Source organism: Diabrotica virgifera, chromosome 4 (assembly GCF_917563875.1).
Source record: "Diabrotica virgifera virgifera chromosome 4, PGI_DIABVI_V3a".
Classification (NCBI taxonomy): Eukaryota; Metazoa; Arthropoda; class Insecta; order Coleoptera; family Chrysomelidae; genus Diabrotica; species Diabrotica virgifera.
Window position 1 is genome coordinate 214,356,641 of NC_065446.1, and position 14,582 is coordinate 214,371,222.

Sequence of the window (14,582 nt, forward strand, 5' to 3'; positions counted from 1 at the left end):
TGTATTTTCTTATCCGTCTGTGTTATATTATTCCCGTATCTATCCAGAAGTGCACCAGTGAGATTTTGATTTCGTAGCCCTGCCATTTCTTTTACTTTCTTATGTAGATTAAATAGATCGTATCTTTTTTGAAGGTCCTCAATCTATTTGCATTTCTCTTCAAAGTGTTTTTCTTTTGCCTGCTTTATCATCCTTCTTATCTGGTGGTTAATCTCCCTGTATTTATTGTTATCTTTGTTCTTATGTTGTCTCCGTTGTTCCATCATATTGAGTATCTCGTCGTTCATCCATTCTTCGTTTCTTTTTGTAGAAGTCTTCCGTATTTCTTTGCACGGTTCTAGTAGGCAATGTTTTAGTCGAGCCCAGTGCTCGTCAATATTATTGGTGTCTATGTTCAGTTTGCTACACTTCATATGCAGTTCATGTTGGAGGCATTCTTTAATATTTTATTGTAAAATAGTAAAGTTTCTTTCTTATACGTCAACAAGAAACTTTAAAGCCAGCACTTAAGCCATTTAACGCCACACAGAAATCCTGATAATCAACAGTGTAGCAGAGACTGGAGATTAGACTGCAGGGATTTATATAAAAACGATCAATGTCAGGAACTTTTTCACCAAATTTCTGAAGGAATGAAAGAAAAATCTAATATATTCGAGAATGAAATAACACTGGCGATCACTAAACACAAGTGAAACAAAGCACTAAGAGCAGATACGATAACAGCAGAAATGCTCAAAGCCACAAAAGAAACTAGAATAAAATTGCTTCACTTTCTCTGTAACAAAATATGGTATTCCAAGTAATGGCCTCACCACTAGACAAAATCTAAAATAACAACAGTGTATTAAAAAGGTAGCTTAAATTAATGCGACAATTATAGAACCATCTTCCTTATTTCACATTCCAGCAAAAATTGCTACACATTATCTCATTGACAATGCAGATTATTGTTGCTACACATATTGCTGTAGATGTGATTGTAGAAAATTTTTCAGTCTCTTGCAAATAGAAAAATAACCCTTGCAAATAAAAAGCAAATTATTTGATTTACGAACCAAAGGTAGAGATACTCAAGAACACCTTCTGAACATGAGACAAACAAAAGTAGAGATACTCGAGAACACCTTCTGAACATGAGACTATCAGTCGAGAAATTGGAAAATATTGAAAAAACTAATTTATAGAATATTAACTTTATTAATTTAAATACAAATATACAAGATATAAATACACACTAACGATTTGAATACTAAACAATTTAAAACTGTTCCCCCAGTGCCTTGATCATTAGCTCATGAATCTGAAAATATAAATATTTCGTTAAAAAAATTTAGTAGAAGGTTTTAGTGAAGTTAAATTAATAAATTGTGAAAAAATTATGTTGTTGAAAGAAAACTCAATTGTGTTAGAAAATTGTGTAGAAATTTAGAAAAAACGTTTTTAAAATAATTTCAGTGATCTTAGCGGTGGTCAGCGATATTATGTGGACATTACATAGGAAGCGATATCTTTGTGGGCGATACAGTATACGGGTTTCTTTCTAAAACACAGGTTGTACTAGTTTTCATAGTTTTTGGTTATTTTTGTTGCAATATACTAATTATACTCGGTTTGAAAATATTTGATAGTATCGAACGCTTTCTTGCAGTCGATAAGTCAGGAGTAAATATCTTTAATTCGATTCAGGCATTTTTTAACCAAGACTTTCAATTAAAAGAGGGTCTGTCGCGTTCCAAAACCACACCTAAAGCTGAACTGTGTTTTACATAATCAGCAAAAACACTTTAACAGTGTGGTTTAACCTTATAAGGAGATATCCACTGCACGTCTTAGAATTTTCTTTTCTTGAGAAAGGTCACAAATGTAGACTTCAACCAGTCCAGTGGAATTTGGTATCTTATATTTCATGAAATAATTCCAACATTACATTCAAATTGTTCTAGTTGAAAACTTTTAAAAACTCAACTGCTATTTTCTTGCATCCTGTTGCTTTCCCATTTTTAGTTTGATCTTAAATCTGTTATCGGAGCTCTCTATATAGAACCAGGCAAGTCCTCGGTCAAATTTCTCACCATTAATACCATCTTTGGGTTATAAGCTCTCGTTCAGCATCTCATTTTTCATTCTATTTGTTCTAATAACGAAGAATTTGTGTGTACGGACGGACAGACACACATGGATAATTCAAGGTTTTCATATTTTAATATGGATGAAAACAATAATAATATTTACCTGTACATGTGGTGGTGTAGAAAGGACGTATAAAACTCCATCCGCTATATCTTCCGGTTTTAATAATGAATCTTTCAGTTGCTCGTAATATTCAGTCTTTTTAACTTCGTCAAGCATTTCTGTCTCAACAAATCCAGGACTTATGCTCTAAAATACAGTCAATATTTAAAGATAAATATGTAGTAAGATAGAATAGCTGTTTCGTCGTTAATTTATTTAAATTAATACTCACACTCCGTCTGCAATGCTCTTGGATTACGTTAGATGAATGGAGTAGCTCAGCAGCGGTGTTGTTGGTCGCAAGTCCAGATAAAGGAGGAAGGTTCGAGGGTGAGGCCAATGATCTGCCCTCGGTAAAGAAAGGAAAAGCTTATATAATCAATCACAAAGGCTCTGATACAGGACAGAAACTCAGAAACATTCCAAGACGATCTTACGAAAGACCAGGTCTACGAAAAATGATAACGAATTAAGAATAGCATGTTGTAAGATTAACTCATGGACCAACAGAGACGAAGACTAATAGAATTGAACATTCACAAAATTGATATATTCGCGCTCTTGGAAACTGGGAGAAAAAATTAAGGAATTTTAAAATGCCAGGATTTCCTACTTATAAAGGGTGTTTCATTGGGAAAGTAACATACGTTAACTGTAGAAAGAGGACACTGGGGTGGTCTCAAAAATACCATACTTAAATGATCTTACTTCATTAATAAAAAAGATACTGGGTATTTTATCTATTTTGCCATTTTCCTATTTGGTTCATAACTGTTTGACCACACCATATATGCATTTTATATTTAAAAATCCACAAGGAAAAAAGTTTTCCTGTAGTTGGCTGTATACCATGTGATACAAAAACAATAAATGCTGTATAAAAGGTATATTTAAATATACCTTTTATACAGCATTTATTGTTTTTTTCATTTTATATTTGGCACGTAAATATCCTTTAAGGTGTACAATAAACTAATTTATTTACAATTTTAAAAAATCCAAGTCCGGATTAAAAAATATTGGAAAAATATTCCGACCCAAAAACAACACACTGTACATTAAATTTTTAAAAATGAATTTTGCATTTAAAAAGAAAATGAAAAACAAAATTTAATGGTATATTTTGAATTTTCGGCAAAATGATTTTTCTGGTAAAATTTTTAATTTGAATTCTGAAATTATGTGAATTATTGCGAAAGCACTAAGTAGAAAAATATTGAAGTACGACTTACAACTTGTTAACCACACTGTATATTTGGATGTAGATATAGAACAGGGAACCAAGCATCATCAAGTAACAACTGAGAAAATCAACAAAATTGATTGTCGTCAGTTAGAATCGATTATTTTTAACAACGGTTATTTTAAGATATTTTAGGTTACGCCCAATGTTAGTATAGGTAATTTATACTTTTGTTGTCTGAAAGTAGTTTAAAAAATACCATTCATAAAATAAATATGCTACTTGGTTCCTTTTAAAAAAATTAAATTTCAATATTTTTTATATAATTTTAAAAAGAACCAGTCACTTGGTTCCATGCATAAATAGGATTATTTTTTTTATAAAGAAACATAAAATATATTGAAACGAATGGGTTTCAATGAACACAAGAAAATGTCAAGTCACCAAATAAAACAGATTTATTTTCCAACAAAGTAATGTGGTTCCTTGTACAAAATCGTAAAAAAAATATTTAATGCTACAAACAGGTATCAATAAAGGCAAAAGAAAATAAAAAAATGATAATTATTATTTTTGATAGAACTTTAACAAAATCTGCCTCATTATTCAGTTTCAGTTTCAAAATCAAAATCAACGTCACCATCATAACCATCTACATCATCTATAATAGCGTCATTAACAAGCAATGATGTAAAAAATTTTGCTCGTTATACGGTAACCAGTATTTTTTCAAACTGACTATAAAAAAACGGTATCTAAATATATTTTGATTTATTACAAAACACCAAAGTAATTATGTCTGACTACCTAATTTGTGTTCATCGAATAAGATGATTAGAAATATTATCGTGCAAATCGTACTTCAAAAAACATCTTAGAAAATACGGAAACATTTAGGTACATACCTATATGCACATCACTTCGGATTCCATAAATATCATATTTCTGAACAAAGAACCAATAAGAAGAGAATCCATATTATTCCTACTAGACATTTTAGAACATGGAACCAAACAACAATAAAAAGTACCAAACCCCCACATTTCACTTAACTTCATTATTGAAAAAGGAACCAGGTAAAATATTCAAAGTTATAAAATCCATATAAAAATGTAATAATTTGTAAACTTACCTGCTGTTTATTATGTGAATTGGCTTTTAAAAGATTTACATATTTGTTTCCACGCGACATTCTTATAAACTTTCAGATTATTTCGAAATCACTAAATTGTAGTCTAAAAACTGTGGATCTTTGTTCTAAAATTACTATTTCGCGAACCTGTACAAGAACATAGACATTTCGTCAATAGATGGCGCTAGGGGTATTATTTAAGATTTATATTCTGTAGCTGGATGCAGGGGTATTGTGTAAATCTATTTAACGACAGAAACCAATATTTCAAAATTTGGCGTTTGGTTCCGTGTTCTATATCTACATTCATTTATTTTATATTTAACACGCGAATATTCTTTAAGGTGTCGAATCAATTAATTTATTTACAATTATAAAAAATCCAGGGCCGGGTTAAAAATAATTGGAAAAATCTTGCGACACAAAACAACACCAAGTACATTAATTTTTTTTAAATGAATTTTGCATTTGAAAAAAAGATGAAAAACTAAATTTAGTGGTATACTTTGTATTTTTGGCAAAATGATTTTTCTGGTAAAAAATTTAATTTGAATTCTGGAATTAGGCGATATGCGAAAGCTCTAAGTAGAACAAATTTAAAATGTGACGTAATTTTAATTAATACCATTATTTAATCTAAATTGATAAAATGTTAACATTTCAGTGTTCTTTTGTTATTTGTAAAAAATAGTTTATAGCGAATATCCATCTTTAAATAATGAATGAATAATAAAGAGTCAATAAAAAATACATCAATTTAATCAACAAAGAACCTACAAATTAAAACAAAACAGCGAAAATTTGCAGGATTATAACTATTTAAAACTAAAGTACTTATTCAGAATTACCACCATCAAAAATTATTGTTATGTGTCAAAATGTTAATATTATACCAATTTAGATTAAATAATGCTTATAATTAAAATTAAGTCATAATTTAATTTTTTTTACTTCGAGCTTCGCAATTCACAATAATTTCAGAATTAAAATTCAAAATTTTTATAGGAAAATCGTTTTCCCGAAAATTCTAATTATACCGCTAAATTTAGTTTTTCATTTACTTTTCAAATTCGAAATCCGTTTTAAAAAAATTTAATATACGGGTGTTTGTATATAGGGAGTTTTTTGGGTCGGAACATTTTTCCAATATTTTTTAATCCGGCCCTGGCTTTTTTGTAATTGTAAATAAATTAATTGATTGGATATCTTAAAGAATATTCGCGTGTTAAATACAAAATAAATATACAGTGTGGTTAACAAGTTGTAAGTCGTATTTCAATTTGTTTCTACTTAGGGCTCTCGAAATTCACATAATTTCAGAATTCAAATTCAAAATCTTACCAGAAAAATAATTTTGCCGGAAATTCAAAATATATCACTAAATTTGGTTTTCATGCTCTTTTCAAATGAAAAATCCATTTTAAAAAAATTTAATGTACAGGGTGTTGTTTTTGGGTCAGAACAGTTTTCCAATATTTTTTAATCCGGACCTGGATTTTTTACAATTGTAAATAAATTGATTTATTGTACACCTTAAAGAATACTTGAGTGCGAAATATAAAATGAATATAAGGTGTGGTTAAAAAGTTATGTACCAAATAAGAAAATGGCAAAATAGGTAAAACACCTAGTTTCTTTGTTAGTAATTAAGTAAGACCCATTAAGTATGGTATTTTTGAGACCACCTAAGTGTCCTTTCTCTACAGTTAACGTATTTTACTTTCCTAATGAAACACCCTGTATGTACAAAGCAAAATACAAAGGGGATTATGCTACCTCAGGAATGGGTCTCCTGACTACGTGAAATTTGAAGAAAAGCACAGAAAATTTCGAATACATTGGCCATAGAATATATCCCAAAAAGACGAGCGACTACTTAGTATCTTTGGAGGAAAAATTTTTCGAACCATCTTTGGGACTATAATTATTGAAATTGATCTATGGCGTCGAAGGTATAACTTTGAATTATACCAACTATACACAGATGCAGAAGATTCTCTTCGACGTAGACAACAACCTCGTAGAAAATGGATCAAGAGCAGTATTTTTTCCACAGTAATAAAAGACAAAATAGAACAACACATGGACCATTATGGCGAAGAATATGATTTACGAAAAGCCACATCGTGTGAGATAATATAGTCCATTCTTTCACGGTTTTTGCTCTAAATTTTAAAGAACCGCTTGGATTGACATGAAATTTGGTATACGTATAGCTTACATGTCAAAGAAAAAAAGTGATATTGCGCCGATGTGTGCTTTTGCCCTGGGGGTGACTTTCACTCCTTCTTGGGGGTGAAAAAATATATGTCCAAACTAAGTCCGGAAATTGGTAAACTGACTAATTTTAAGTAAATTTTGTTCTATAGATCTTTTTCGCTAAGTCAACACTTTTCGACTTATTTGCAAGTGAATATGTTCATTTTTCAACAAAATAACCACATTTTTAGACGGTTTTTCGCAAATAACTCAAAAAGTAAGTATTTTGTCGAAAAAAAAAACGTTCTTAGCAAAATATAGCCTATAAAAAGTAAAAAAAAAATGGTGTACGCGTTAGGTCTCTGGATCTCGCTGAACCAGAGTTATAGCCAATGAAAAATAGATTCATATTCACCAAATTTCAAATAGAATATTTCGACGTGAAATATCCAAAAAATTAAGCACTCTTTGGGGAAAACTTATTATAACTTTTAAGTGTTTAAAAAAGCTTTATTTCTGTTTTTACAAAAAGCTTCTAGCATTAAATTTAAGCAAGTTACGCTCAAAATAAAGTTAGTCCCTTTTGTTTTTGCAAAAAAAAATCGGGAAGACCACCCCCTAATTAGCAACTTAAATTAAATTAATCGTTACCGCTCCACAAATTATTTTACTTATGTTGTGTTTATATGATCTGTAAGTTTCATCGACTCAAAGGGCTTATTTTTGAAAAAATTTGGTTTCAAAGTAAAATTTTTAAAAATTTAAATTTTGAAAAATATGCTTTTTTTCAAAATAACTTAAAAATTGTTAGAGATACCAAAAATCTCGAAAAACAAAAAAGTCAGAATTGCTTCTCTGAATATCATGCATTTTTTTGTTTTTCTGTTAGACAAAAATTGAGTAGGATTTGGTGTTTCGAAATTTGCATACATTCGTGATCAGTGACTCGTTCAACCCCTTTTAACTACAGCCCTTTCAATAATAAGGGCTTTGAACCGATAAAACTTACAGATAATATAAACAATGTATACACGGGTCAAGAAACTTGTGAAGTCGTAACGATTAAGTTCATTTAAGATACTAATTAGGGGGTGATTTTCTCGATTTTTTTACCAAAACCAAAAGGGACTAACTTTATTTTGAGAGTAACTTGTTTAATTTTGATGCTAGAAATTTTTTTTATAAAACAAAAATGAAGCTTTTTTTAAACATTTTAAATAAGTTGTAATGAGTTTTCCCCGAAATGTGCTTTATCTTTGGTTATTTCACGTTAAAGTATTCCATTTGGAATTTGACGAATATGAACCTATTTTTCATAAGCTATAACTCTGCTTCTACTAGGTGTAGAGACGTGATATATACACCATTTTTTTTTAATTTTTACAGGCTATACTTTTGATAAGAATATTTTTTCGACAAAATACTTACTATTTGAGTTATTTGCGAGAAACCGTCTAAAAGCGTGGTGATTTTGTTGAAAAAATGAACATATTCACTGCCAAATAACTCGAAAAGTATTGACTTAGTGAAAAAACTCTATGTAACAAAAGTTACTTAAAATTAGCCAGTTTATCCATTTCCTGGCTTTCTTTGGACGAATATTTTTTCACCCCAAGAAAGGGGTGGAAACCACCCCCAGGGCAAAAGCACATATCGGCACAATATCACTTTTTTTCTTTGACTTGTTAGCTATGTGTATGCCAAATTTCATATCAATCCAAGCGGTTCTTTAAAATTTAGAGGTTTTGCAATATTTTATCATTAGCCAAGCCGCACACCAAAGAAACATGAAACGAAAAACATGAAACATGAAACGAAAAACATGTTTCATGAAAAGAAAACACTGCTAAACAAATCTCAAAGTCCGCCTACCAATGAAACGAGTGTGATTCATGCTCATGACACATTTTTATTTTCGGAGAGTTTCATAAATGGCCGGACATATATTTGTTTAGCAGTGGTTTATTTCCATGAAACGTAATTTACGTTTCATGTTTCTTTGATGTGCGGCCTGCCTTAAAGAACGGACTAATAATCATGAGACAAGTGATGAAAAGAACAAAGAGAAATATAGTGAGATATATACATACTATGATTTTTATCGACTTGGAGAAATTATACGATAGCGTGCCCAGAAAACAAGTTACTGGTAATAAGGCATGTTAGAGAAAAATGTGTGTATATAACACAAAGAAAGTATAAAGAAACAGATACAAATAAAGTTAGCCAATGAACAAAAACAATACATACAGGCTTTAACAAGATGGTTTAGAAAATGTGGAAAAATAGACATACCACTACAAGAGAATATAATGGGTTTGTTCTAGCATGTAGTTTTGTATGGTTTGACACCAGATTATTGTACTGCTCTACTGCGCATGTTGAATCCACAAACTGGTAACAAACTGTTTCTTGCTAGAACGCTTTTTTACCGGAGTAAATACCAACGTCAAATTGTTTGTTTTTATTTATAATTTTGAGATTAGATTAGAAATACACTTTTCTTATAAGTATCTAAATTTTCAAGATTTATGCTAAATATTGAAAATTATTGTTATAAACGTAAATAATAGTAAGTAATACACTCAAAGCATATTAATTTCATTTAAAATTTATAAACCTCAAACAAATAATTCCAATGCGCAAGTCATATACTGAAAATCCGAACAAAATCCGTACTCTTTTGACCGTTTGAAGCTAGTTTGCAAACCAATATTTTCTTTCGTTAGAACGCTCGACTAGTAGTTTTAAACTAGTAATTTGTGTGCTTGAACGCCATCAATCAAATGCGCATGCTTCTGAAAGTTTCAAACCGTTTGAAACTGATGCTAGAACAAACCCAATATCACAAGGAAATGTATAGCCTTGTGGCTATGAAAGGCAAAAGAAAGATATATGTAAAAAGTATAGTGGCTAGTTGGAAGAAACTCCACATTTTCGATGTATAATAAGTTATTACTTTATAAACAAATATTAAGACCAGTATGGACTTATAGATGCCCACTATGGGGGTGTACTTACTAGACCAAGTAATATAAAATTTATACAGAGATTCCAGAACAAAATACTGAGAAACATTTTAGATGCTCCTTGGTATATGACAAACAGTGATCTCCATAAGGACCTAGAAATGGAACCTGGATATAATCATCAAGAAGATGGCAGGAAGTCATGAGCAACAACTTCATAAGTACGAGAATATTGAGGAAATCCAGCTCCTCGATTCTACTGGGCAAACTAGAAGATTGAAGAGGACAAAGCCTTTTGAACTAGTTTGAGTGATAGGTGATAGTCAAAAGCAGAGCATAGTGCTTGTCTGCCTGTGTATGTTAAAATAGTGCACGATCTTGTTATATTAGATAAGAGATGCTATGGGGTAAGCTCTTCATTTTAACGAAAATTAGCAATTTAGGTTAAATTAAAATTGCTCATTGATCAGTTATGAGCAGATTGTAATTGTAATGTACCATTCAATACAATGAATCATAATCGTAGTGATGATTATGGAAAAAAATATATGACAGGATTTTGTGCAATAAAATTTTTTATATTTATCAAGGATGTATTATTTGGTATGGCCACATATACTTCTGGTATATCGTCGGTGATGTGACAATACCTCCTATCTGCTTTTTGATGAATTTTGTAGGAGACGAAAAACCATTTTCAGGGTCATCTCCTTTTTTCACGTGTAAATTTTGACATGTTTTGTAGTAAATATATAGTTAAATTTACTACAAAACATGTCAAAAAATATCGTATGAAAACAAGAGGTGACTGTAAAAACTCATGAAAAAACCAAATCGAAGGTATTATGTCACATCAGCGACTATACCCAGGAAATGTCTAAAAAATATACTGTGAAGTGTGAATGTCCAAAGAAAATTCGTAGACATTCATGGAATGTTCTAACAAAATATTCAAGGAATGTTTAAAATGCTGACACAGGACTTTCCTGGGACAATTAGGGGACGTTCTTGTGCTTTTGAAGACGTTCCAGGAATATTTTCAATGTCCTATGTGTACATTCTAGGAACATACATACAGTAGGAAAAATGAAAAAATTATTATTACATGTACTTGCGCTGAGCAATTTTCTTTGTGACACGGTGACAGCAAAATACAGCGTGTTTTATATGTTTGTTCATGGGTATTCTTTCATTTTTCCGACTGTATAATGTTTGGTGTTATTAGGGAAATTTAAGATAAGGCAATTAAAGGATAAAAATGATCTATCCAAACAGGATAAATAATATGTAAGACCGAACACTTTTTTTTTTGGATCCGATGCTGAAGATTTGAACTTAAGTTTAGAAGAAGAGGACTGTTAAGACTTTGAAGTATATAAGATCAATGATAAGCCGAGATGTTACTTGTATGGATGATATAGAAATGAAAATTCACGTAGAAAACAAGCCGCTAAAACACTTCATGGAGTGATATGGAACAACACTAACCAAAGAACACTAAAAAGGATATTTCAGAGCATACTGCTGAATATAGATACTATAATTAGACCCAGATAGAGCGGAAGCATGTACGACAACTACAATACGAGTTAAAATATGAATAGTTGAATTGGCCTTTATGAGAAGATGTCTACAAATCACCAGTGTAGGGTAGGGTAGTAGGATAGGGTAAGAACAGAGGAAATATGTAACAGAACGGAAGTAAAATGCTCAATTACAAAAAGGTGAAAACAGCCTGCAGTGGTACGGGCATGTATGTACAAAGAATAACAAAACATAGGTGGCCGAAAAGAATATTAGATTGGCACTGCCGAAAAGAAGACAGAGAGGAAGACTTGCTGTAGTATAAGGTCATAGGAAATGGTATGATAGATAGCGACCTCAGAGAAGGTAACTGGGAGAATATAGTGTTATGTGGGACGAAAATAGTGGACGCATAATGAAAAAAGCTGAATAAGAAGAAGAAATTATTATATCCTCTTCAGTCCGAAGAAAAAAGTTTTTATTATTTTAACAATATTTTCTATTTTCGCTCCTCATTTGTGAAAACAATAAATGAAAATCTATACACACTATAAAAAAATTATTTGACAGACATAATATGACATGTCCAGCATAATGGACATCAGGACTTAGCTTTCATTTAATTTAAGTATGAAACTGAAAAAACATTCTGGTTCCGGAGAAATACACATATATTTTTCATTTTGTACAAAATAATCTCGTCTTCCTAGTGCATTCAAGAGGTTTAGGCAACGCGATAAGAATTTCTATTGCTGACAGAGCATATTGGCAAATGGTCTTTACTGGTTTTTCTTACATCTATAGGCAGTAACTGGAAAACTGTAGATCTTTTTACAGGAATTATGGGCACTTCATCTTCAGATGTCTCCGGTTTTCTTGAAATAGACGCACTAGCTTGTCTCCCACTTGCAGGCTTACCACATAGAGCTAGTGACCTTCCAACATACAGCTTAAATTCCTGTAAATCCATTTCCTTTGATCATTATCGCTATCTTCACTGACGAAATAATCGTTATCTGTCAAAATAGCCTCCAATGCACTTTCCATCAATATCCTTTTACTATATGTAACTAAACTTAAAAAATGTGAGTATGGTAACATATTTGGCCAAGTCCCAATGTCCAAAATGCTGGAGAAAAAGGTTAGAGGACTGCTAAAGTGCCCAGTTGTAATTATTTTCAAATATATATTTACCACAAATACGTCCAATCATGAAGTAACATACATTAAAAACAATCAATACTTTAAACTACAGAAAAACATTACAACTTACTCTATTTTTGTGGAGCCCCACCATCATAACTTAAAAAGTTTCACCACGTGTAACAACAAACTACCCAGGTAGGCGCTATTGTCGAATTATTCAAATGAATAAATTTGACTGATAAATAGGAAGTCCAATATGCTGCAATATAGGACGCAGCGATGCCCAACCCGAATAGTCACCGTGTAATAAATTAGTAAACATTGTCCAGCTGGCTGGACCTATGGACTGTAGTCTGGGCTGATTATTATCGGAGAATAGGCCATTTTTGGGAAAAGTTATTTACCAGCAATTTTATTGCTGGAATCGAATATTATGATTGTATATATTAATAATATAGGTATGCAAAGTCCACAGATAGTGTGCTACTTTTTTATAAACAAAATGGCGCCCGAAAATCGTGTTTTTTTCAATTTTTGCTCTATAACTACAAAGATTTTAACTTTACACCAAAAACACTCAAATAAAAATTCAGCGCAATTAAATTCTGCATAGAGACGTGTTTTTCCGATTTACTTAGACGAAAACTTTCCCCGGAAAAAGCGGGTTTTTCCAACAAAATCTTTAATTTTCAACTAAACTTTTAGATAAGTAATTGTTAATCAATAATTAAATAACTTGGTGACGTAAAAGCCCTTTTCATATAGATTATATTTCCAGAAGCCGATTGAAATTTAATAGACAGTTTAGCAACAATTGAATTGTTAATTAAAAATTTACGGTCGCTATAATAACCACAATAATTGTGATGTATAAGAATAACTATGATTTTTTCATAAAAAGAGACCATACCTATCTAATATACTTTACAGAATTGAAATTGGACTATTTAGACGGCCTCAGGAATATTTTAAAATTATAAAGAATTTTTTGGTTTAAAAACAAATAGAATACCTCGGGAAATATTAAACTAAATTAAATTGTAAAAACGGTATTCGAAAATCAGCGGCATAAGGCTTCATTTAAAAGAAAAAAACGTTTAATCATGATGAGTAGTTCCTGAGATACAACCGGTCAAAGTTGACCGGAATTTACGGCAAAGATATAAACAATAGGATCATAATTTTCCACCTTTTTATTTTTGTCCTCTTTCTCCACACCAATTTTCATGTCCTTAAAATACTCATAACATATATTATTATAATAAAAACTATCGATAATACGTGTGAAAATTGCCAAAAATAGCAAAATTCCAATCAAAAATTAGGTTGGAGAAAATGTAACCCCTTAAAGTTCAAAATCGGTATACGTTAAAATAATGCATTTTCTCGGCCTCCCATGGAGCAATTTCCTTCATTCTTTTTTTGTTCCCAAGTAACTCGAGTAGAGCCATCGAACTAACGCATTATTAAATGTCAAACTTGCTTTTGTTTTGTTATAATAAATTAATTTATTTATTATAACACAAAATTTTAACTTGTTTAAATAAAAATTGTTTAAATAATTATACAGCTTTCAAATGAGAATATTTATGTTTTTAACTTTAAAAGGTACACTTGTAGTAAGCTTATCTTAAGAAGAAGCCTACAACTGGAAAAAATATGTAGTTTTCTGTTCTTATAAATAAATTAATCTAATATAACAAAAGAGAAGCAAGTTTGACATTTAATAATACGTTACTTCGATGGTTCTATTCGAGTTGTTAGGGAACAAAAAAAGAATGAAGGAAATTGATCCATGGGAAGCCGAGAAAATGCATTTTTTTAACGTATACCGATTTTGAACTTTGAGGGTTACATTTTCTCCAACCTAATTTTTGATTGGAATTTTGCTATTTTTGGCAATTTTCACACGTATTATCGATAGTTTTTATTATAATAATATATGTCATGAGTATTTTAAAGATATTAAAATTGGTGTGGAGAAAGAGGACAAAAACAAAAAGGAGATGGTTTGAAAATTATGATTCTATTGTTTATATCTTTGCCGTAAATTCCGGTCAACTTTGACCGGTTATATCTCAGGAACCACTCGTCATAATTAAACGTTTTTTCTTTTAAAGAAGCGTCCTGCCACTACTTTTCGAGTACCGTTTTCACAATTCAATTTGGTTTAATATTTTTCGAGATATTCTAT

The 14,582-nt window shown here is 30.9% G+C and overlaps 1 protein-coding gene across 1 annotated transcript in view; it reads right to left on the reverse strand.

The window, feature by feature from the left end:
- Positions 1–1,180: 1,180 nt before the first annotated feature.
- LOC114331717 (farnesol dehydrogenase-like) overlaps positions 1,181–14,582 on the reverse strand; it is a 30,597-nt gene continuing 17,195 nt past the window's right edge. Inside the window, exons 3-4 of the mRNA XM_028281340.1 lie at positions 2,236–2,382; positions 1,181–1,303 (exon numbers count right to left, since the gene is read on the reverse strand). Of these exons, the coding sequence (XP_028137141.1) occupies positions 1,262–1,303; positions 2,236–2,382 (189 nt within the window). The 3' untranslated portion in view covers positions 1,181–1,261. The remainder of the gene's footprint in view (positions 1,304–2,235; positions 2,383–14,582) is intronic.